This window comes from Bufo gargarizans, chromosome 6, assembly GCF_014858855.1.
Source record: "Bufo gargarizans isolate SCDJY-AF-19 chromosome 6, ASM1485885v1, whole genome shotgun sequence".
Classification (NCBI taxonomy): domain Eukaryota; kingdom Metazoa; phylum Chordata; class Amphibia; order Anura; family Bufonidae; genus Bufo; species Bufo gargarizans.
The window spans coordinates 113,411,024-113,437,074 of record NC_058085.1 but is presented as its reverse complement, the minus strand read 5'-3'; the positions used below and the strand labels follow the sequence as shown (position 1 = coordinate 113,437,074).

Below are 26,051 nucleotides of genomic sequence, written 5' to 3'. Positions count from 1 at the left end.
CAGAAGTATAAAGGGTGTATTTATACGGTGTCTTTTGCCATGGAAATTTGGCGCACAGACACAGTTTCTGCCTCCCAGTCATTTCAATGGGAACCAGCGCTGATGATCACAGACTGGCGGCTTAAAGCTGCGGGCGTGCCGAGAAGGGCAAACTCCTGCAAAACTGACTAAAAAATCCTCTGATGATAAATCTCCCCTTCTCTAATTGACCTCTGCAGCCAGTGGTGTAAATACAAGATAGGGGGCCCCACTGCAAAGATCAAAATAGGCCCCCCCATTACAGTGTCGGGTTTTGCCACCAGAAAAGAAGGGTGCAGTGTTCATTTCCCCTCCTTCCCATGACCCACTGCAGAGGGTGTAAATGCAGGTCGCAGCTCAATCCTAAATTACTCCAGCACCTTGGACAGCACCGACCCTGAACACAGTATTCATCACTCTTATGCCTCATTCAAACGTCAGTGTTCGGTCAGTGATTTTCATCAGTGATTGTGTCGTACTTTTATCTGATTTGGACCCCAGTAGATCATAGAAGTAGGGGTTTTGCCCTAACAATTGTGAGCCAGAACCATGTGCGGCTCTAAACCCAGAACAGGTGCAGATCTTTCCCTTATACCTTATGTCTGTGGAGGCTCCACTCCTGGTTTTGGCTCACAATCACTGGTGGAAATCACTGACCAAAACACTGACGTGTGAATGAGGCTTAAGGGTCCATTCACACGTCCGTAAGTGTTTTGCGGTCTTCAAATTGCGGAACCACAAAACATGGATACTGACTGTGTGCGTTCTGCATTTTGCGGACCGCACATAGCCGGCCCTATGATAGAAATGCCTATTCTTGTCCGCAATTGCAGACAAGAATAGGTCATGCTCCATATTTTTTGCGGGGCCGCGGAACGGAACTACGGATACGGACAGCAAATGAATGGGTCCACACCTGTTCCGCCAAATTGCGGAATGGATGCAGACCGAGAAATACGGTCGTATTAATGGACCCTTAGGGTAGGGCCACGTAAAGTTTTTTGGAGGAGGTTTTGATGCAGATCTGCCTGCAGGATTTTCAGCCAAAGCCAGAAGTGGATCCACCAGGAAGAAGTATAATGCATCTGATTTCTTTCAGGCTTCCTAAGCAATAACTTGTCTCTTCTGACTGAAAATGTCCGACAATGCTTAGGTGTTTTCTTAGCAGCAAACCTCATCTTAACCACCAATCCTCGCATTTTCTCTCCTAGGTTCCAGAAAGGGCGTGCAGGTCTCTCCTAAAGCTCCTTGGAATACTTTCAGATCAGGACGAGAATAACATGGCGGGTTACTTCCTGCAGGGTGCCACACTGAAGCCAGGTGATTGGCGCCTCAGGCTGGCACTGTTTATGAGGGGGTTTCTGGGCCGGTTAGTGGGGGGGCATTCTTACACTGTGTCACTTCCGCAAATAGCATTTATTATTTAAAGAAAGGTAAAGGGGTTCTGTAGTTTGTTTAAACTGATGATCTATCCTCATTGATCATCAGCATCTTATCGGTGGGGGTCCGACAGCAGCACCACGGCCTTCTCACTGTTTACCGCTGGCCCAGTAACGTCAGGACTAGTATCACTGGCCTGGGCACGGCTAAGCTCTGTTCACTTGAATGGAGCTTAGCCGCGCCCAGGCCAGTGATACTAGTCGTGACGTCACTGGGCCAGCGGTAAACAGTGAGAAGGCCGCAGCGCTACTGCCAGCGCCGCTGCCTTCTCAAACAGCTGATCGTCGTGGGTCCTGGGTGTCGGACCCACACCGATCAGAAGCTGATGATCTATCCAGAGGATAAATCATCAGTTTAAGCAAACTGTAGAACCCCTTTAATGCAAGGCACTTACTAAAGTAATATAATTGTCCATATTGCCTCCTTCCCTGGCATGAATTATTTTTCCATCACATTATGTGCTGCTCGTTTCCATGGTTACAGCCACCCCAAAATCCAGCTTGCGCAATATAGGAGAAAGCACTGACCTCTCTGGTGTAGGGTTGCCACCTTTTCTTAAAGCCAAACCCGAAGGGAAGGGAGGGAGGGTTGGCGTGTCTGAAGTCAGCGCCGCTGTGGGTTAGCATCGCATAACTCCCAGCTGATCGCTGTGCCCGGGTCTGAGAAAGGCTTGTACCCGGGCACAGGATTACAAACCCAGACTGTCCGGGTCATTCCCGTACAGGTGGCAACCCTACTCTGATGGCCGAGATTGTGGGAGCTCACATAGGCTGGTGCATTTTCCTATAGTGTGCAGGCATGACCACCGTTGATGAAGTTCAGGGTGGTCGTAACCATGCAAACGAGCAGTGTATAATATGATGGAAAAATGAATCCAGCCAGCACAGGAGGCAATATAGATAATAACAATACATTAGTGTCTTGTATTAACTTTCTTTACATGATAAATGCCCTTTGCTGAAGTGACACAACCCCTTTAATGGGGCTGCTTTGGGTTCTGCCATTTTTTTGGGGGTGCCATATATTTAGCTCTTGTACATGCTTCTCAAATTTGCCAACTACAATGATGCATATAATACGTCTATTGCTGGAAGGAAAAGCTAAGGGTACTTTCACACGTTGCCGGAACTGCCTACTGGATCATTTGTAGACGGATCCGCATTGAAATTTCGGACCCATCTCTCCGGTTTCATCTGGAAAAACGGATCCGGTATTAATTTTTTTTTTACATTTTTAAAGGTCTGTGCATGCGCAGACCGGGAAGCCTGATCCATTTTGACGGAACACCAGGTACCGGATCCGGCATTGATACATTTCAATGGAAATTAAAGCCAGATCCGGCGTTCTGGTGTTAGGGACTGAACTGAAGACATCCTGATGCATACTGAACGGATTGCTCTCCATTCAGAATGCATTACTGAAGCGGTTTTTTTTTCCGGTATTAAGCCCCTAGGACGGAACTCAGTACCGGAAAAGAATAACCAAGTGCCCTTAGGGCTGTGCACCCCGAGCCTGCAGCTCTCCACCACAGCGGAGCTGCTATACTCAGGAGGTACCGGTGTTGCTAAGTGGGAGTAAATCTTAAATTCTTCAATCTCTGTTGCTATGGAACATCTCCAAGGGGATGCTGCACGCATCCCCCCTCCCCTGTCCTCCAGGCAAGGGTTAAAGAGCCGCGCATGCGCAGCGTTCTCTCAAATTCTGAGACAGCAGCCTGTCGCGGGCCAGTTCAAAAGGCACTGGGGAGTGATGGAGAGCAGTCAGTTCTACGTCCACTAGCGGCGCAGGAGGGCGCCGCCTCCCGGCCGGTTTAGGAGTGGCCGCGGGAGTGAAGAAGTCAGGCGCACGGGGATGCACGCGACAATGGTATGATCCACACGCGCAGCCCGGGCTATAGAGGCTTCATGTGCAGGGTCCAGACTACGCCGGCGCCATCCACAGCCTGCAGAGGTGAGCTGCTCCGGGGGTTCCTCCACACATGGCGCCCTTCATCGTAGTTTCATGGCAGGTGGCGCACTTGTTGTGCCTGGGGGTCTGCCATCTTATGCTAAAGTTTAGTTGGTGCGACTTGCCCAAGGTCACATTACCATGCCAACCACCATGTAATATAGTGCCAGGACCTGCTGCTGGTCCTTCTGGTGTCATCTGTAGCTGCCATGCAGAATGTGTCAGGTAACTGCATGACAAGCAATTCCCCATTATCCCCCTAGTGAAGAACATATCAGGTAATTGCTTAACAAACAATTGCCTAATATCGGCCCCTAGGGAAGAGAATATTATGTAATTGCTGGACAAGCAGTTCTCCAATATCCCCCCTAGTGAAGAACATATCAGGTAATCGCTTAACAAACAATTGCCTAATATCGGCCCCCAGGGAAGAGAATATTATGTAATTGCTGGACAAGCAGTTCTCCAATATCACCTCTTAGCGAAGACTAGATTAGGTAATTGCTGGACCCATAATTCCTCAATATTGCCCCTTGGGAAGACTATATCAGGTAATTGGTTAAATCCAATTGTCCAATATAGGCCCCTAGTGAAGAGTATATCATGTAATCAGTGTCGGCCTGGGGTACCTAGGGACCACCAGTAAAATGTATTTTGGGGGCCCACCGTACGGATACATTTAAATATAATAAACAATCTAACAAGTTTTTTATATAAACATAAGCTGGTTGAGGTGCTGTACATTGAATATATGTATGTAGTGTACTAAATCTAATGTTATATGTGCCACTTGTGCAGGGGAGACTAGGGGCCCACCTTGCTCAGGGGGCCCACCGGGGGGATTCCCCTGTACCCCTGTGGGCCAGTCCGAGCCTGCATGTAATTGCTGAAAAAGCAGTTCCTTAATATTGCCCCTAGTGAAGAATATATCAGGTAATTGCTTAAAAAACTATTGTCTAATATCAGACCCTAATGAAGGGTATATTATGTAATTGCTTGACATGCAATTCCCCAGTATTGCCCCTTAGTGAAGAGTATATCAGGTAATTGCTTAACAAGCAAATCCCCAGTATTTAACCCTAGAGAAGATCACTCACCATAACTTTCAGGGCTGCCTTGCCATACAACATCCCTCTGATGAACTATAGATACCAGCAGCCCTTCTTATCTTATAACCTCCTTATCAGCTGGTCTGACAACGCACCGTTGCATTTAGGGAACTTCCTTTTTAACGGTGTTCTGTATTATGTACTAAGTGGTTGTGTGTTTACATCCCCATCATTGCATAGTCTGTGTACCGAGCCGAAGTAGTAGTGACAGCCCTGCAGAGGGAATTGCTTTGTATGTCATTTCCATATATATTCATCAATGTAAAACATGCTATAATTTACAGTACATGCTATAATTTACAGTACATGCTATAATATACAGTACATGCTATAATATACATGTTATATTCATGCTAAAATATACATGTTATATTCATGCTATAACATACATGCTATAATATACATGTTATATTCATGCTATAATATACAGTACATGCTATAATATACATGCTATAATATATGTTATAATAAACATTTTATATTAATGCTAAAATATACATGCTATAATATACATGTTATATACATGCTATAATACACATGCTATAATACACATGCTATAATAAACATGCTATAATACACATGCTATAATATGCATGCTATAATATACATGTTATATACATGCTATAATATATGTGCTATAATACACATGCTATAATATACATGTAATACACATGCTATAATATACGTGCTATAATATGCTATAATATACATGCTATAATATGCTATAATATACGTGCTATAATATGCTATAATATACATGCTATAATATGCTATAATATACGTGCTATAATATGCTATAATATACATGCTATAATATGCTATAATATACATGTTATACAAATGCTATAATATACGTGCTATTATATACATGCTATAATATACGTGCTATAATACACATGCTATAATATACATGTTATACACATGCTATAATATACGTGCTATAATATGCTATAATATACATGCTATAATATGCTATAATATACATGTTATACAAATGCTATAATATACGTGCTATTATATACATGCTATAATATACATGTAATACACATGCTATAATATACGTGCTATAATATGCTATAATATACATGCTATATTATACATGCTATAATATACGTGCTATAATATTCTATAATATACATGCTATAATATGCTATAATATACATGTTATACAAATGCTATAATATACGTGCTATTATATACATGCTATAATATACGTGCTATAATACACATGCTATAATATACATGTTATACACATGCTATAATATGCTATAATATACATGTTATACACATGCTATAATATACGTGCATAATATGCTATAATACACATGCTATAATATACATGTTATACACATGCAATAATATACGTGCTATAATATACAGTACATGCTATAATATACATGCTATAATATACGTGTTATACACATGCTATAATATACGTGCTATAATATACATGCTATAATATAAGTGTTATACACATGCTATAATATACGTGCTATAATATGCTATAATACACATGCTATAATATACATGCTATAATATACATGTAATACACATGCTATAATATACGTGCTATAATATGCTATAATATACATGCTATAATATGCTATAATATACATGCTATAATATGCTATAATATACATGTTATACAAATGCTATAATATACGTGCTATTATATACATGCTATAATATACGTGCTATAATACACATGCTATAATATACATGTTATACACATGCTATAATATGCTATAATACACATGCTATAATATACATGTTATACACATGCTATAATATACGTGCATAATATGCTATAATACACATGCTATAATATACATGTTATACACATGCAATAATATACGTGCTATAATATACAGTACATGCTATAATATACATGCTATAATATACGTGTTATACACATGCTATAATATACGTGCTATAATATACATGCTATAATATAAGTGTTATACACATGCTATAATATACGTGCTATAATATGCTATAATACACATGCTATAATATACATGCTATAATATACGTGTTATACACATGCTATAATATGCTATAATACACATGATATAATATACATGTTATAATGTACATGTTATAATATAAATGCTATTATGTTCTGTACAGCAAAGAATTTAATGTCCAGTGTACATTTTCCTGTGTTTGCCTACAAATGTAGCAGAGCTGAGTTTGTCTCCAGATAAAATCAATTGTGATATCTTATGTATTCCCTGTGATTTTACATAGGACTGCGTATGAACTTACTTCCTTGCATGGTTTTGATTCACAGCGTATCAGCACAGCATGTGACATATCTAATTCCTCTCTGCTACATTCTAATATTACATCTTGTCATTTCTATAAGGCGTTATCGACAGTCGTGTTTGTCTCTTCCAGGTGTCACCTATGGCTTGTGGAATCGTCTGGTGACCGTGCGGTGGCGAGGCCATAAGATGTGATCAGTGGCTGGCAGGTCCTTCCTGTGAACCTATGTCTAGTTTCATGTTCAGGTCGGGGTTGTCACTCTTCCTCCACAATATGAAGAAGCAGAATATCCGGACTCTGTCCCTCATCCTCTGCATGTTCTCCTACCTCCTGGTGGGAGCTGCAGTTTTTGATGCCTTGGAATCAGAATCTGAAAGTTCCAGAAAGAGGATCTTAGAGGATAAGAGGACTGACTTGAAAAAGAAATATCATTTTACTGAGGAGGACTACCGAGAGATAGAGCGCGTGGTGCTGCAGTCCGAGCCCCACCGGGCAGGCAAGCAGTGGAAATTCGCTGGCTCCTTTTATTTTGCTATTACAGTCATTACTACAATAGGTAAGAGCGGCGGCTGCGTCCATTCACTTCTGGTGAGCGCACAGCATGCACTGCCGAACTAGAAGTCAGTACTTATACTTGTACTATCTATCCCCCCTCATGCTGCATTTTCTTTCATTTTTTTTCTTTCTTTCTTTCTTTCTTTCATGATCTATCTGTCTAACTTACTATCTATTTATCTTCTATCCATCTTCTGTTTCTCTTTTTTTCATTTTTTTTTTCATTCTTTCTTTTTCGCCTTCCTTTTTCCCTTCCTTTCTTCATCTATCTGTCTCACTGTCTATCTATCTATCTATCTATCTATCTATCTATCTATCTATCTATCTATCTATCTATCTTTCCCTCATGCTGCATTATTATTTGAAGAGGAAATTCCTATCTTTCCAGCTGATTGCGAGCTGCATTACATAATACAGATTTCGCTTTTCAGCCTGAAAACCTTTTACCTGATGAAGCGTCTGAATTGAAAGCCTATGAAATGATTTGCGATTGCAGCCTTTCAAGTTATTTCTAGAGGTTATATCACAGGGGAGTCAACACTTCACAAATCCTCCAGATACCAGTGGACCCCAATGCCCCGGCCTGCCGTGTGTCATTACAGTGCTGATGTCTTATATGGTAGATGTCTGTGTGGACTCAGCACCCCCTATAACTACGCCCCACGCTCCAGATACCAGTGGACCCCAATGCCCCGGCCTGCCGTGTGTCATTACAGTGCTGATGTCTTATATGGTAGAGGTCTGTGTGGACTCAGCACCCCCTATAACTACGCCCCACGCTCCAGATACCAGTGGACCCCAATGCCCTGGCCTGCCGTGTGTCATTACAGTGCTGATGTCTTATATGGTAGAGGTCTGTGTGGACTCAGCACCCCATATAACTACGCCCCACGCTCCAGATACCAGTGGACCCCAATGCCCCGGCCTGCCGTGTGTCATTACAGTGCTGATGTCTTATATGGTAGATGTCTGTGTGGACTCAGCACCCCCTATAACAGGCATGCTCAACCTGCGGCCCTCCAACTGTTGTAAAACTACAACTCCCACAATGCCCTGCTGTAGGCCGATAGTTGTAGGCTGTTCGGGCATGCTGGGAGTTGTAGTTTTGCAACAGCTGGAGGGCCGCAGGTTGAGCATGCCTGCCCTATAACTACGCCCCATGCTCCAGATACCAGTGGACCCCAATGCCCCGGCCTGCCGTGTGTCATTACAGTGCTGATGTCTTATATAGTAGAGGTCTGTGTGGACTCAGCACCCCCTATAACTACCCCCTACGCTCCAGATACCAGTGGACCCCAATGCCCCGGCCTGCCGTGTGTCATTACAGTGCTGATGTCTTATATGGTAGATGTCTGTGTGGACTCAGCACCCCATATAACTACCCCCTACGCTCCAGATACCAGTGGACCCCAATGCCCCGGCCTGCCGTGTGTCATTACAGTGCTGATGTCTTATATAGTAGAGGTCTGTGTGGACTCAGCACCCCCTATAACTACCCCCTACGCTCCAGATACCAGTGGACCCCAATGCCCCGGCCTGCCGTGTGTCATTACAGTGCTGATGTCTTATATGGTAGATGTCTGTGTGGACTCAGCACCCCATATAACTACCCCCTACGCTCCAGATACCAGTGGACCCCAATGCCCCGGCCTGCCGTGTGTCATTACAGTGCTGATGTCTTATATGGTAGATGTCTGTGTGGACTCAGCACCGCCTATAACTACGCCCCACGCTCCAGATTCTGTAAAGAGGCGCAGTTGCAGCGAATGTCGGTGATAAATCAGTGCACCTTTCCCATTACCAGATTGTTCAGCCAAGGATGTATCCTAAAAGAAGATAATTTTTTTTGCAATGTAACATGAAGGTGACCATGGAAACAGACCATTTCTATGAAGTCCGGTGAGCCAGCTTCTCTCTGATCGTAACCTCTGAATAATGGAGCATTTATTGTTGGTACTGGCTGTGCCCAGGACTGGAGCACTGAACATATCACCGTATAGATAGTGTGCCCAGGACTGGAGCACTGAACGTGTCACCGTATAGTGTGCCCAGGACTGGAGCTCTGAACATGTCACCGTATAGATAGTGTGCCCAGGACTGGAGCACTGAACATATCACCGTATAGATAGTGTGCCCAGGACTGGAGCACTGAACGTGTCACCGTATAGTGTGCCCAGGACTGGAGCTCTGAACATGTCACCGTATAGATAGTGTACCCAGGACTTGAGCTCTGAACATATCACCGTATAGATAGTGTGCCCAGGACTGGAGCTCTGAACATATCACCGTATAGATAGTGTGCCCAGGACTGGAGCTCTGAACATATAACTGTATAGATAGTGTGCCCAGGACTGGAGCACTGAACGTGTCACCGTATAGATAGTGTGCCCAGGACTGGAGCACTGAACATATAACTGTATAGATAGTGTGCCCAGGACTGGAGCACTGAACGTATAACTGTATAGATAGTGTGCCCAGGACTGGAGCACTGAACATATAACTGTATAGATAGTGTGCCCAGGACTGGAGCACTGAACGTGTCACCGTATAGATAGTGTGCCCAGGACTGGAGCACTGAACGTGTCACCGTATAGTGTGCCCAGGACTGGAGCTCTGAACATATCACCGTATAGATAGTGTGCCCAGGACTGGAGCACTGAACGTGTCACCGTATAGTGTGCCCAGGACTGGAGCACTGAACATATAACTGTATAGATAGTGTGCCCAGGACTGGAGCACTGAACGTGTCACCGTATAGTGTGCCCAGGACTGGAGCTCTGAACATATCACCGTATAGATAGTGTGCCCAGGACTGGAGCACTGAACATATAACTGTATAGATAGTGTGCCCAGGACTGGAGCACTGAACATATTACCGTATAGATAGTGTGCCCAGGACTGGAGCACTGAACATATAACTGTATAGATAGTGTGCCCAGGACTGGAGCACTGAACGTGTCACCGTATAGATAGTGTGCCCAGGACTGGAGCTCTGAACATGTCACCGTATAGATAGCGTGCCCAGGACTGGAGCACTGAACGTGTCACCGTATAGTGTGCCCAGGACTGGAGCACTGAACGTGTCACCGTATAGATAGCGTGCCCAGGACTGGAGCACTGAACGTGTCACCGTATAGTGTGCCCAGGACTGGAGCTCTGAACATATCACCGTATAGATAGTGTGCCCAGGACTGGAGCACTGAACGTGTCACCGTATACCGTATTTTTCGCTTTATAAGACGCACCTGTTTATAAGACGCACCTAGGTTTTTGAGGAGGAAAATGAGAAAAAAAATATTTTTAACCAAGGTGTGATTTTGGTGGGTTTTGAACTAATGGTGGTCTGTGGATGACACTGTTATGGAGGGGATCTGTGGATGACGCACTGTTATGAGGGATCTGTGGATGACACTTATGTGATTATACCCCCATCATCCTAAGTAAACACTGATGTACTGTAGGTACTGTACATTGGTGTATTCACAAGGATGAGGGGTTGTAGTCATATATGACACATTTACAGTAAATTTTATATTGCCCTGAGCTCCACTCTCCCGGGGACTGGGTACACAAAACCACTGTACACAGCAGGAGCAGAGCTGGTACAACAGGAAATTGGAAGGAAGCTGATGGAGGTGAGGGCAGCACCACTGCGCTCACCACAAATCAGCAGGACTAAAGAAGTGCAGACTGGCGGCAGCAGAGCACATTCATTGAAGATACCAGCCTGCCCAACGGTTTACTGTAATATCTCTTCAACTTCATTCATCTTCTCCTGGTACGGAGATTTCAGAGACTTCCTCTTCTGTTTTACCTCTTCTACCTCTTGAAACAGTAATTCTTGGCTTGTCTCCTGCCTTTTGACAATGTCCGCTTCTTGTATGAATTCAGGAAGGAAGCTCAGGACTTGCAGCTGGCTGCACAGCATCTTCTGCTTTCTGCATCGCTCCATGGAATCATCCACCAGGACTTTGGCTGGGATCTTGCCATCACCTTCTTCTTTACACCGCACGTCCAGACAAGTAGTTCGGTAGCAGGAAGCAGTGACAGGATGGCGGAGGGCTTTTGGATTCCCTCTCGAACCGCCCTTGTCTGGAGTCACGTGCAGCGTAAAGAAGAAGGTGATGGCAACAGCCAGTCCTGGTGGATGATTCCATGGAGCGACGCAGAAAGCAGAAAATGCTGTGCAGCCAGCTGCAAGTCCTGCACTTCTTTCCTGAATTCATACAAGAAGCAGACATTGTCAAAAGGGAGGAGACAAGCCCAGAGTTACTGATTCAAGAGGTAGAAGAGGTAAAACAGAAGTAGAAGTCTCTGAAATCTCCGTACCTGGAGAAAATTCAGTTCAGTTTACTTTAATAGCGGGTGGGCTGGCAGCAGCGGAGCACAGTAAGTGAAGCCGCCAGCCCGCCCATCCCTAGTGCAGTCTTGTTAAGGAAGCGCGGGCTAGCAGCAGAAGCCTTTAGTGAAGCCGCCAGCTCGCCCAACAGTTTAATGGCAGGCTCAGGAGCTGTTAGTGAGAGCTCCTGAGCCACCTAATTTTCGTTCTATTCGTTTTATAAGACGCAGTGACTTTTCACCTCCACTTTGTAGGGAAAAAAAGTGCGTCTTATAAAACGAAAAATACGGTAGATAGTGTGCCCAGGACTGGAGCACTGAACATATCACCGTATAGATAGTGTGCCCAGGACTGGAGCACTGAACGTGTCACCGTATAGATAGTGTGCCCAGGACTGGAGCACTGAACGTGTCACCGTATAGATAGTGTGCCCAGGACTGGAGCACTGAACGTGTCACCGTATAGATAGTGTGCCCAGGACTGAAGCACTGAACATATCACCGTATAGATAGTGTGCCCAGGACTGAAGCACTGAACATATCACCGTATAGATAGTGTGCCCAGGACTGGAGCACTGAACATATCACCGTATAGATAGTGTGCCCAGGACTGGAGCATTGAACGTGTCACCGTATAGATAGTGTGCCCAGGACTGGAGCTCTGAACATGTCACCGTATAGATAGTGTGCCCAGGACTGGAGCTCTGAACATGTCACCGTATAGATAGTGTGCCCAGGACTGGAGCACTGAACATATCACCGTATAGATAGTGTGCCCAGGACTGGAGCACTGAACATATCACCGTATAGATAGTGTGCCCAGGACTGGAGCATTGAACGTGTCACCGTATAGATAGTGTGCCCAGGACTGGAGCTCTGAACATGTCACCGTATAGATAGTGTGCCCAGGACTGGAGCTCTGAACATGTCACCGTATAGATAGTGTGCCCAGGACTGGAGCGCTGAACATATCACCGTATAGATAGTGTGCCCAGGACTGGAGCGCTGAACATATCACCGTATAGATAGTACTAACGTTTACCTGTTTCTAGGTATAGAAAAGACCATTTTTGTTATTCTCTTGTGACCACCTTAGAAGGCCTCCCTCTCAACCATAGAGCATTCTGGGTTAAAAGAGGGGGTGCCCCTTGTTCTGGAGGACTCACCATGTCCATACTTACCAAAATTTAAAAGGTAAAAATCTAGACATTAAAGCCCTGCCTCTTGAATCACCCAGGATGTCCCACATACACCCCTTTGCGGCCTGATAAGCAAGATTGTTCCAGCAAAATCAGGACTGTTGGAGCCCTCTCTGTGGGCACCCGCGCCTTGGAAAAAGTCTATGGTGTACCAATATGCTTTAGACTTTTCCTGCCATTCATCAGCACAGGACACACTATGAACAGCACAGGCAGTGCACTGAATGTAGGCTATTAAGCTATTATAGCTAAATTATAAAGTACATGGAAGATATACTATATTGGTATCCAGGTTAAATTGCCGTGTTGGCACTTTGCGATAAATAAGTGGGTATTTGGTTGCAGTTTGGGCACTCGGTCTCTAAAAGGTTCACCATCACTGCCTTATGTTGATGACCCATTGATTTTAATGGGGAAACATGTAATGCTTGTGTTCCCCTGTGGTGGCGCTGCAGAGGAATTGAAGGCTTGCTGGTGGATTCCCCTGCACATTACAGAATCTGAGAATACTAGCAGTAAGAGACCCTGCGATGAGCTTATTTTCAAAGTAACCCTCTAACAAGAAGGAATTGTAAAAATGAGATAACCCCTTTAATTCTTACTGTTCTATAATTTTATTTTTTAGTGTTCTGCAATGGAAAGATATTAACCACTTCAACCCCCCTAGCTGAAACACCCTTAATGACCAGGCCACTTTTTACACTTCTGCACTACACTACTTTCACCGTTTATTTCTCGGTCATGCAACTTACCACCCAAATGAATTTTACCTCCTTTTCTTCTCACTAATAGAGCTTTCATTTGGTGGTATATCATTGCTGCTGACATTTTAACTTTTTTTGTTATTAATCGAAATTTAACGATTTTTTTGCAAAAAAATGTCATTTTTCACTTTCAGTTGTAAAATTTTGCAAAAAAAACGACATCTATATATAAATTTTTCGCTAAATTTATTGTTCTACATGTCTTTGATAAAAAAAAATGTTTGGGTAAAAAAAGAAAAATGGTTTTGGTAAAAGTTATAGCGTTTACAAACTATGGTACAAAAATGTGAATTTCCGCTTTTTGAAGCAGCTCTGACTTTCTGAGCACCTGTAATGTTTCCTGAGGTTCTACAATGCCCAGACAGTACAAACACCCCACAAATGACCCCATTTCAGAAAGTAGACACCCTAAGTTATTTACTGATGGGCATAGTGAGTGCATAGAACTTTTTATTTTTTGTCACAAGTTAGCGGAAAATGATGAATTTTTTTTTTTTCTTACAAAGTCTCATATTCCACTAACTTGTGACAAAAAATAAAAACTTCCATGAACTCACTATGCCCATCACGAAATACCTTGGGGTGCCCTGGCATTTTAGGGGCCCAAATGCGTGCAAAGTAGTTGGTGAATGTGTTTTGGGGTGTCATTTTACATATACCCATGCTGGGTGAGAGAAATATCTTGGCAAAAGACAACTTTTCCCATTTTTTTATACAAAGTTGGCATTTGACCAAGGTATTTATCTCACCCAGCATGGGTATATGTAAAATGACACCCCAAAACACATTCCCCAACTTCTCCCGAGTACGGCGATACCACATGTGTGACACTTTTTTGCAGCCTAGATGCGCAAAGCGGCCCAAATTCCTTTTAGGAGGGCATTTTTAGACATTTGGATCCCAGACTTCTTCTCACGCTTTCGGGCCCCTAAAATGCCAGGGCAGTATAAATACCCCACATGTGACCCCATTTTGGAAAGAAGACACCCCAAGGTATTCAATGAGGGGCATGGCGAGTTCATTTAATTTTATTTTTTTGGCACAAGTTAGCGGAAATTTTTTTTTTTTTGTATTTTCTCACAAAGTCTCCTTTTCCGCTAACTTGGGACAAAAATTTCAATCTTTTATGGACTCAATATGCCCCTCACGGAATACCTTGGGGTGTCTTCTTTCCGAAATGGGGTCACATGTGGGGTATTTATACTGCCCTGGCATTTTAGGGGCCCTAAAGCGTGAGAAGAAGTCTGGAATATAAATGTCTAAAAAATTTTACGCATTTGGATTCCGTGAGGGGTATGGTGAGTTCATGTGAGATTTTATTTTTTGACACAAGTTAGTGGACTATGAGACTTTGTAAGAAAAAATAAATAAATAACAATTTCCGCTAACTTGGGCCAAAAAAATGTCCGAATGGAGCCTGACAGGGGGGTGATCAATGACAGGGGGGTGATCAGGGAGCCTATATGGGGTGATCACCCCCCTGTAAGGCTCCATTCAGACGTCCGTATGTGTTTTGCGGATCCGATTCATGTATCCGTGGATCCGTAAAAATCATACGGACGTCTGAATGGAGCATTATAGGGGGGTGATCAATGAAAGGGGGGTGATCAGGGAGTCTATATGGGGTGATCACCCCCTTGTCATTGATCACCCCCCTGTAAGGCTCCATTCAGACGTCCGTATGTGTTTTGCGGATCTGATCCATGTATCCGTGGATCCGTAAAAATCATACGGACGTCTGAATGGAGCATTACAGGGGGGTGATCAATGAAAGGGGGGTGATCAGGGAGTCTATATGGGTGATCACCCCCCTGTCATTGATCACCCCCCTGTAAGGCTTCATTCAGACGTCCGTATGTGTTTTGCGGACCCGATCCATGTATCCGTGGATCCGTAAAAATCATACGGACGTCTGAATGGAGCCTTTCAGGGGGGTGATCAATGACAGGGGGGTGATCAATGACAGGGGGGTGATCAGGGAGTCTATATGGGTGATCACCCCCCTGTCATTGATCACCCCCCTGTAAGGCTCCATTCAGACGTCCGTATGTGTTTTGCGGATCCGATCCATGTATCCGTGGATCCGTAAAAATCATACGGACGTCTGAATGGAGCCTTACAGGGGGTGATCAATGACAGGGGGGTGATCAGGGAGTCTATATGGGGTGATCAGGGGTTAATAAGTGACAGGGGGGGGGTGTCGTGTAGTGGTGTTTGGTGCTACTTATTACTGAGCTGCCTGTGTCCTCTGGTGGTCGATCCAAGCAAAAGGGACCACCAGAGGACCAGGTAGCAGGTATATTAGACGCTGTTATCAAAAAAACTGAATTACAGGATCGCGCTTGAGTCCGCGCGCTGCGAATGAGGCCGACGGCGCATGCGCAGCCTGTACAAGCGCAGTCCCGGCGACTGAGCCGGATGTCAATTACAGTGCATAGAGGCGGGGTTAGGGCAGGGGAGGTACAATGAAATTCCAGCACTCACGATTTTGGTAGCTAAAATCTTCGTCTTTTATTCAGGCAGTAGACATATAAACAGGACATCCACCCACAAGTGCAGCAACCTTGACGCGTTTCGAACAGTAGTTCTTAGTCGTAACAATGAGCAGTGTCTCCTCTGGCACCTTTATACCAGTCTGTACTAAAATGTAATTGCTTTTCCCCTCCACCTGAGGGGTGGGGGAGTGTAGGAGGCAGGGAACACTTTAACCTCTTGTTTTCCAGGTGAGGCACTGCTCATATGTTTCACAATAGAAAATTCATGCATCTATACAAAGTCACTGATTATTACAAAAATTTGTGTTGAAAAATAACCATTGAATAAAAACAGTGAACATATTAAAATTGTCAAAGAATGTCAATTGTCAGGATAGCATCAGAACACCATATTGGTTATATATAGCCAACTTATTTGTATGGATCCACATATATTAGTGCTGTGTTGCTAATTCTGGCATGGATCCCTTTTCTCTATTACTGCTCTTGATTGAATTGAAAAAATGCATGCATACATAGCTATGATGAAAGGAAATGTGAAAAAACAGGAAAGTCATGAGTTAGTAGAAATACATAAGTTCATTTTTCTTATTGAGGCCATTTGGCCTCAATAAGAAAAATGAACTTATGTATTTCTACTAACTCATGACTTTCCTGTTTTTTCACATTTCCTTTCATCATAGCTATGTATGCATGCATTTTTTCAATTCAATCAAGAGCAGTAATAGAGAAAAGGGATCCATGCCAGAATTAGCAACACAGCACTAATATATGTGGATCCATACAAATAAGTTGGCTATATATAACCAATATGGTGTTCTGATGCTATCCTGACAATTGACATTCTTTGACAATTTTAATATGTTCACTGTTTTTATTCAATGGTTATTTTTCAACACAAATTTTTGTAATAATCAGTGACTTTGTATAGATGCATGAATTTTCTATTGTGAAACATATGAGCAGTGCCTCACCTGGAAAACAAGAGGTTAAAGTGTTCCCTGCCTCCTACACTCCCCCACCCCTCAGGTGGAGGGGAAAAGCAATTACATTTTAGTACAGACTGGTATAAAGGTGCCAGAGGAGACACTGCTCATTGTTACGACTAAGAACTACTGTTCGAAACGCGTCAAGGTTGCTGCACTTGTGGGTGGATGTCCTGTTTATATGTCTACTGCCTGAATAAAAGACGAAGATTTTAGCTACCAAAATCGTGAGTGCTGGAATTTCATTGTGCTTTCATATCAAGGATATATGGGCTTGCCGGCCTTTTCCGTGCACGCAGGTGGTGGAATAATTGGGTGAGCTGGACTTTTCTTTGTGCATATTCACAGGGGAGGTACAGCCTGAAGTGAGGGAAGGGCTACCCCCTTGGCTTCTATCGTGACTGTTGGAGCAGGAAAAGATTACTTTATAAGGCGATTTTTTCAGGCACATACATTGCATGAAAGAGGCACAAGGATGTATAATAACACACTGAAGATGATCTATAAGGTACTGTTGATAGTTTATTAAGTGAAATTGAGGTGAAAGGTTCGCTTTAAGTGCCAGTGAAGTGCTGTCCGCAAAATGCGGCTGTCCGTGTTTTGCGGATCCGCAAAACACACACGGATGTGTGAATGGACCCTTAGGCCTCTTGCACACGAACGACTTTTTTATTCCGTTTATGTTCCGTCTTTTGCGTTCTGTATACAGAACCATTCATTTCAATGGATCCGCAAAAAAATAAATGGAAGGTACGCCGTATGCCTTCCGTTTCCGTATTTCCATTTTTCCATTCCGTTCAAAGATAGAATATGTCCTATTATTGTCCGCATAACAGACAAGGGTAGTGCTGTTTATCAGGGGACAGCTGTTCCGTTCCGCAAAAAACTGAATGCACATGGACGTCCTCCGTATTTTTTGCGGATCCGTTTTTTGCGGACCACTAAATACTGAAAAAACCTTCTGGTCCTGTGCAAGAGGCCTTAGAGCAGGGATGCCCAACCTGCGGCCCTCCAGCTGTTACAAAACTATAACTCCCAGCATGCCCAGACAGCCTACACCTATCAGCTTACAGCAGGGCATGATGGGAGTTGTAGTTTTACAACGGCTGGAGGGCCGCAGGTTGAGCATCACTGCCTTAGAGAGAAGAAAGCAAGTGTGTATGAGGGGACAGCAGGAATGTGGGTTGGGATGTAGGAGAGAAAAGTCCTTCATTAATGCCTCATGCACACGACCGTATTTTGTTTCCGTGTACGATTTTTGCAGATAGGATGTGGATCCATTCATTTCAATGAGTCTGCAAAAAAACGTGGACAGCACACCGTGTGCTCTCCGCATCTATATGTCCGTTCCGTTGCTCCGCAAAAAAAATAGCGCATGTCCTATTTTTTTCTAGTTTGCGGACAAGGATAGGCATTATTACAATGGATCCGCCCCAAAAACGGATCCGCAAAAAAAAAAAAAACAGATGCCACACTGAACGTCATCCTTTTTTTTGCAGATACGCAATTTGCGGACCGCAAAACACATACGGTCGTCTGCATGTAGCCTAAATCTAAAGAGCAAATATTTTTTATAATATTAACTTTCAATGTACAATCAGGTCCATAAATATTGGGACATCGCCACAATTCTAACATTTTTGGCTCTATACACCACCACAATTGATTTGAAATGAAACGAAAATGATGCGCTTTAACTGCAGACTGTCAGCTTTAATTCGAGGGTATTTACATCCAAATCAGGTGAACGGTGTAGGAATTGCAGCAGTTTGCACATGTGCCTCCCACTTGTTAAGGGACCAAAAGTAATGGGACAGAATAATAATCATAAATCAAACTTTCACTTTTTAATACTTGGTTGCAAATCCTTTGCAGTCAATTACAGCCTGAAGTCTGGAACGCATAGACATCACCATCCCTGGTGATGCTCTGCCAGGCCTCTACTGCAACTGTCTTCAGTTCCTGCTTGTTCTTGGGGCATTTTCCCTTCAGTTTTGTATTCAGCAAGTGAAATGCATGCTCAATCGGATTTAAGTCAGGTGATTGACTTGGCCATTGCATAACATTCCACTTCTTTCCCTTAAAAAACTCTTTGGTTGCTTTTGCAGTATGCTTTGGGTCATTGTCCATCTGCACTGTGAAGCGCTGTCCAATGAGTTCTGAAGCATTTGGCTGAATATGAGCAGATAATATTGCCCGAAACACTTCAGAATTCATCCTGCTGCTTTTGTCAGCAGTCACATCATCAATAAATACAAGAGAACCAGTTCCATTGGCAGCCATACATGCCCACGCCATGACACTACCACCACCATGCTTCACTGATGAGGTGGTATGCTTAGGATCATGAGCAGTTCCTTTCCTTCTCCATACTGTACTCTTCCCATCACTCTGGTACAAGTTGATCTTGGTCTCATCTATAGGGTATTGTTCCAGAACTGTGAAGGCTTTTTTTAGATGTTGTTTGGCAAACACTAATCCGGCCTTCCTGTTTTTGAGGCTCACCAATGGTTTACATCTTGTGGTGAACCCTCTGTATTCACTCTGGTGAAGTCTTCTCTTGATTGTTGACTTTGACACACATACACCTACCTCCTGGAGAGTGTTCTTGATCTGGCCAACTGTTGTGAAGGGTGTTTTCTTCACCAGGGAAAGAATTCTTCAGTCATCCACCACAGTTGTTTTCCGTGGTCTTCTGGGTCTTTTGGTGTTGCCTAGCTCACGGTGCGTTCCTTCTTTTTAAGAATGTTCCAAACAGTTGTTTTGGCCACGCCTAATGTTTTTGCTATCTCTCTGATGGGGTTGTTTTGTTTTTTTCAGCCTAATGATGGCTTGCTTCACTGATAGTGACAGCTGTTTGGATCTCATCTTGAGAGTTGACGGCAACAGATTCCAAATGCAAATAGCAGACTTGAAATTAACTCTGGACCTTTTATCTGCTCATTGTTATGGGGATAATGAGGGAATAACACACACCTGGCCATGGAACAGCCGAGGAGCCAATTGTCCCATTACTTTTGGTCCCTTAACAAGTGGAAGGCACATATGCAAACTGTTGTAATTCCTACACCGTTCACCTGATTTGGATGTAAATACCCTCAAATTAAAGCTGACAGTCTGCAGTTAAAGCTCATCTTGTTTGTTTTATTTAAAATCCATTATGGTGGTGTATAGAGCCAAACATGTTAGAATTGTGTCGACGTCCCAATATTTATGGACCTGACTGTATTTAGCAAATATGGAAGTTCAGGGCAGCACACCTTGTAAACAACCTGTAGTAACGGGTGCCAGCGATATTACACTTTACCAAAGTGAAATAAATACACCGCAGCACTTCCAGTAGGTGAAAATAGTGGGATCCTTTTAGGTTCGCCATCACTGCTTTAGTATATGTTGGTGAAAATAGCAAGGATAAGTGTCAGCTACTCCCCGCATGTCTCACCCGCACTTGACTAACCTGTAGCAGGCGATAATGTCCAAGGTGGCCGTAATGAACATTATAGAAACAAGACCATTCATAGAACGCACAAGGGGGAAAGCCCACCAAATACATGCCTAAATGTAACGGAACGTATCGCTAGTATCCTAGAGATCGTCCATCCAAATGGTGAGCTAAGCCTCTCCATCCGTTGGTCCTAGAAAAGTGAAAATTAAAAATATATTATTAATAAAAATATATTATTAAAGAAGAAGAGTTTTTTCAATACCTCAGCTGACAGAGACAAGATTAACATGAAATCATATAAATAGCCAGGGTTTGTATTCAACGTTTAACCCCCTTGGTTTAACTGTTTGCAGTTTGAACATCTACTCGGATTCACGCATTTTAATGCGATTGCCTCCTGTATGTGGTAATGAGACGTGGTCGAGAATCATAAATCTAAGATCACTCTCCCCATGTCCCTTGTCTACAAAGTGGTGGGAAACCGGCAGATCTTTCAGTTTTTTTCTAATAGAATAGCGGTGTTGATTTATGCGAGTTTTTAAATCGCATGTGGTCTCGCCCACATAGAGTAAATTACATGGGCACCACAAAACATAAATGACATAACATGAATCACAGGTCAGATAAAACTTAAGAGTGTAAGAGGTCCCACTGCCTGGATGTGTCAATTCTCGTCCCTTTACCATGTATTTGCAATTTACACAGCGAAGGCACGGGTAACGGCCGCATTTTTTGGGGGCCAAATATGATTGTTGTATACCTTTATGTGAGCCTATATAGTTTTTTACCAGCTTATCCTTTAGGTTACGTGCCCTTCTGTATGACATTATAGGTCTATTTGAAAATCCTATAATATTCTTGTGCCCGCTATTTGGAATCGACCAATGTTTGTTAATGATTTTATTAACATATGGGATAGCTTCACAGAAAGTGGATACAAAAGGTATTTTATTAGAGTTATCTCTCCTGGTACCTTGAAAGAATTGGCGTCTATCTCTTTGGTCAATTCGTGTACGTTGCTGTGGTAGTATGGATGTTGGATAGCGTCTCTGTCTAAAAGATTGTGTCATTATTTCCAGAGTTCTATCTAATGTAGATGTATCACTAACAATCCTCTTCGCTCTAATAAATTGGCTATAGGGAAGTGATTGAACCATCATCCGCGGCTGAGCACTATCATATCTGAGGATTGTGTTACGATCAGTGGGTTTTGTATAAACTTCAGTGTTCAGAGTATTTCCAATACGATTAATGTTGACATCCCAAAAATGGAGTGAGTCAGTAGAGAATTCCAAAGTAAATTGTATGACTGTATTTAGTGATGGATCAGTTTTTTTTTTTTTTTTTTTTTTTTTTTTTTTTTTTTTTACACAACCGCACCCTAATGGAACGGATGCATCCTGATGTGCAAAATCAAAACGGATCCGGTTAATTCAGATAGTGAGATCATCAGCCGGATCTCAATACCGGAAATGACAGCACAAGTGTGAAAGTAGCCTAGGTAATAAATATGAGAGTGATGGTAGTAGTGATCATTGGGGGGCCTCCTTCTTGAAACGATAGAGAGAGAGAGGTAGAGGAAGAATTTAACCACTTAGTGACCATCTATACAACTTTTCTCGGCAGTAAAGGGCCTTAGGCTAGCCCGCCACTTTTTTACATAGGTGTAGTGTTACTCAGACATGCCATGTCTGATGGAGCGGTTGCTCGGCTGTCTAATGAAAGTCAGGCTCCTGCCCTAACAACCAGAATTGGAGGAACCTCTGATTCCGGACATTTAACCCCTTAGATGCCATGTTCAGTAGTGGACGTGGCATAAAAGTGGTTTCAGAGTGGTGATGGTGGGGGCTTTAGTCCACTCATCATTGTCCTTCCTTGTGATGTGATTGCAGGGTGCTAATTGTTGCGCTGGCAGCAGGTCTGACATCTACTGATGTCTATTAGGCTCTACCAGCTGCAGCGTCTAATAGGCTGTCTGTCAGTGTAAGGCCTCATGCATTCGGCCGTTGTTTTGGTCTGCATCTGAGCCGCAGTTTTGGCAGCTTGGATGCGGACCCATTCACTTCAATGGGGCCGCAAAAGATGCAGACAGCACTCCGTGTGCTGTCCGCATCTGTTGCTCCGTACTGTGTTCCACAAAAAAATATAACCTGTCCTATTCTTGTCTGCGTTTTGCAGACAAGAAAAAGCAGTTATATCAATGGCTGTCCGTGCCGTTTCGCAAATTGCGGAACGCACACGGACGCCATCTATGTTTTGCGGATCCGCGATTTGCGGACCGCAACCCACACAACATTCGTGTGCATGAGGCCTAAATGACAGGCAGTGTGTTTTGTGAGCAATGAGGCAATCGCAGGTACAATTCTTCTTGTGGGACTAAAGGAAAGTAAAAAAATTCTACAAAGGATTATAAAAAAATATCCAACTACAACTAAGTCCAGGGTTTCCATTACAAAACACCTTAGTTTAAACAAAACTACATATAGATATTGTCATGTCTGGAAAAACCCAAACTATGCAACTATCGTGGTATTTATCCCACACGGTAAACGGCATAAAAAAAAACTAACAAATCATCTGGCGCCAAAATAATTGATTAAAAAGCAGTCAAATTTTACTTACCCAAACAGGTGTACCAATGAAAACTCAATCTGCAAAAAAAAAAGCAAGCCTTCACACAGCTCCATTGATGGAAAAATAAAACGTTATGTTTCTTTGAATGTGGGGACAGAAAAACTAAAAAAAACATTAATTTGGTAGTGCCATAATTGTAATCACCCAGAGACTGTACTTTTGCTGTTTAATCTGCAAGATGAATGCCATAAAATAAACTCTGCATGCAGCTCTGTTGATACAAAAATAAAAAATAAATTAGGGATTTTGGAATGTGATGTTGAAAAAAAACAAAACAAAAAAAAATAGTTGGAGATGGTAATTAGGGCCCAAAGTAGGCCATAATACAAAACTGTGTTTTAAAAGTGGACGTCTCCCTATGACTGCTGCCCATTTGAAGGTCATAAGAGATGAGCGTATTTCTCGATTTGGCCGGTTCGCCGATTTTTTTTTTTTTTTTTGGTTTGATCTGAATTTATTCGCGGCGAATTTCATTTAAAAAAACTGCTATTTTCTGGCTGCAGAGAGCATTTATATGGGTGTAGAACACTGTACCTTGCAGTAACACACATAGGGAGTGTGCTGTGGTAGTGAAATAATACTGTGTCCGTATGACATGCAGATGACAGGCGCAGTCCTTGTACACCGTTGTCAGCTGATTCCACATAGATGTCTACAGAAACTGTTCTATTAAACGCTTATACAAGTAGAGCCCCCCCCCCCCGACAGAGTGGAGAGGGTGTCAGCAGTAAGTTTGTGTTGACGTCACTGATTAATTTGCCCTTCCTCTGATCCGTCAGAACAATAACCCACAAAAAACAGCTGAACGGCAAATATATTTTACTTTTGCCACTAATACACGACAAAAAGGGCTGTCATTTTCTCACTTCACCACACAACAGCTAATAAGTCCCTTTTCCCACTAATACAAGCCAAAAAATGCTTTAGAACATATAACTGCACCGCACAAGGGCAAATAAGACGTAGAAATGTTTCCTTGTAATAAACCCTGTTTCTGTCACGCCCTGCCCTGTGAGTGATCTGAGAAGATCTGTCAGACTTGCTGCACCTGAATTTATCTGACAGATTGCTTTGTTGTGGCTTTGGGCAGGATCCCACCCCTCACATGTTTTGCTCATTAGTTTGTTAGTGATGCTATTTATTCCTGCCTCTCACTATAGCCCTTGCGGTTTATAGTTTCTCCTGGAGTTCGCTGCTGGTGTTTTGTGGATCTCCTGCTTCCAGTTCATCTTCAGATAGGTCCTCCTTCCTTCCCTTCTGTTGTTTGTACGGGCTAGGCCTTAGGTAGACACAGGTTCCTTCATCTGGTGTAAGGAACCGGCTGTCTTTTCTCCTGCTCCCTAGCTTTGGGTTTGTATCAGTTGCAACAGGGCTTAGGTTCGAGTGCATGAACACTTCTATCATCGAGATTTGTTCATGTTGGTAGCAGCCAGGGAAAGGCTCAGGGACTATCAGGTGATGACCTTTCCCTGTTCCTGCCTGCTGTTTTGTGTAATTTTGTCGTGTTTTGTTTGCTTCCCTTCCCTCACCTTCCGTGACAGTTACTGGCTGTAACACCCCAATAACGAGAACGGTTTGCTGGAATTACAGAGCTGTATAATGGCAATTTGGATCCCCAGTCAGTGCAGCAAGGTGTAATAGGATTGTTCCTATTACCCAGGCTGTAACCTCCCCTAATGAACCCTGTTCTAGAATGATTCCTCCCTATCCTTCCCATACACCTTGAATAATCTTTCCCTGCACTTGTAAATTTTTTTTTTTTTTTAGCACAATGAAGTCTTTCCTAGCACTGTCCCTAGCGCCTGCTGATGTCTCTCCCTGCACTAAGTACACTGGAAAATGGCAGAATCCAAGATGGCTGAGGGTTTTATAGGGCTGTGACATCACAGGGCTGTCTGTTGATTGGCTGCATGCATGGCATTATGGGTGATCCCACCTTCCCAGAGTTCCTTGCTACATGTCCTCACACGTGCAGCAGCCATTTTAGGAAAAAATGGGATTCGTTACCACAAAGCGTGATGAAATTTGGATTCGGTGCAAATCAGCTTTTTCCAGAAATTCGGATCGAATTCCACTTTGTCAACTTCGATTAGCTCATCTCTAGTCATAATGGGGGTCCCTCTCAGGACCTTCCTTTCTTTGGCAGAATGGAAAGCCTAGGAATATGTGCAGCTGGCTGCACCTTCCCTTTTATAGGTGCATATATTTTACATTATTCAAGCCGGCACCTGGATCTGAATACATTTTGTAATTGCATGCAATAAAAAAATTGGTATAGCAACTGAGTTATTCAGTAAAATGACACCCCCTCTGAGCTGTGACAGGGGGAGAACTGTAGCAGAAAGGACATGCCAAGTGAACTGTGAAAGGGAGAGAGCTGTAGCTGGAAATAAATCTGGCAGAGCAATTAGTACAATGAATGGGGAGATCTCTGGTGTGAAATGAAGTAGAGGGCTGATTCTAGCTTTGTTAGAAAAAGATAAACTTTTATCCTTATCTCTGAACTCCCGACAGCTCTTAAACACTCATCATAGTTAAATTCTTATCAAGCTGATAAGAATATGGTTGAAATACAGTTGCAAGAAAAAGTATGTGAACCCTTTGGAATGATATGGATTTCTGCACAAATTGGTCATAAAATGTGATCTGATCTTCATCTAAGTCACAACAATAGACAATCACATTCTGCTTAAACTAATAACACACAAAGAATTAAATGTTACCATGTTTTTTTTGAACACACCATGTAAACATTCACAGTGCAGGTGGAAAAAGTATGTGAACCCGTGGATTTAATAACTGGTTGAACCTCCTTTGGCAGCAATAACTTCAACCAAACGTTTCCTGTAGACG

At 43.1% G+C, this 26,051-nt stretch overlaps 1 protein-coding gene across 1 annotated transcript in view; it reads left to right on the top strand.

The window, feature by feature from the left end:
• The first annotated feature begins 7,019 nt into the window (after window positions 1–7,019).
• Window positions 7,020–26,051, top strand: part of LOC122941419 (potassium channel subfamily K member 9-like) — a 73,892-nt gene continuing 54,860 nt past the window's right edge. Inside the window, exon 1 of the mRNA XM_044298664.1 lies at window positions 7,020–7,338. Within this exon, the coding sequence (XP_044154599.1) occupies window positions 7,020–7,338 (319 nt within the window). The remainder of the gene's footprint in view (window positions 7,339–26,051) is intronic.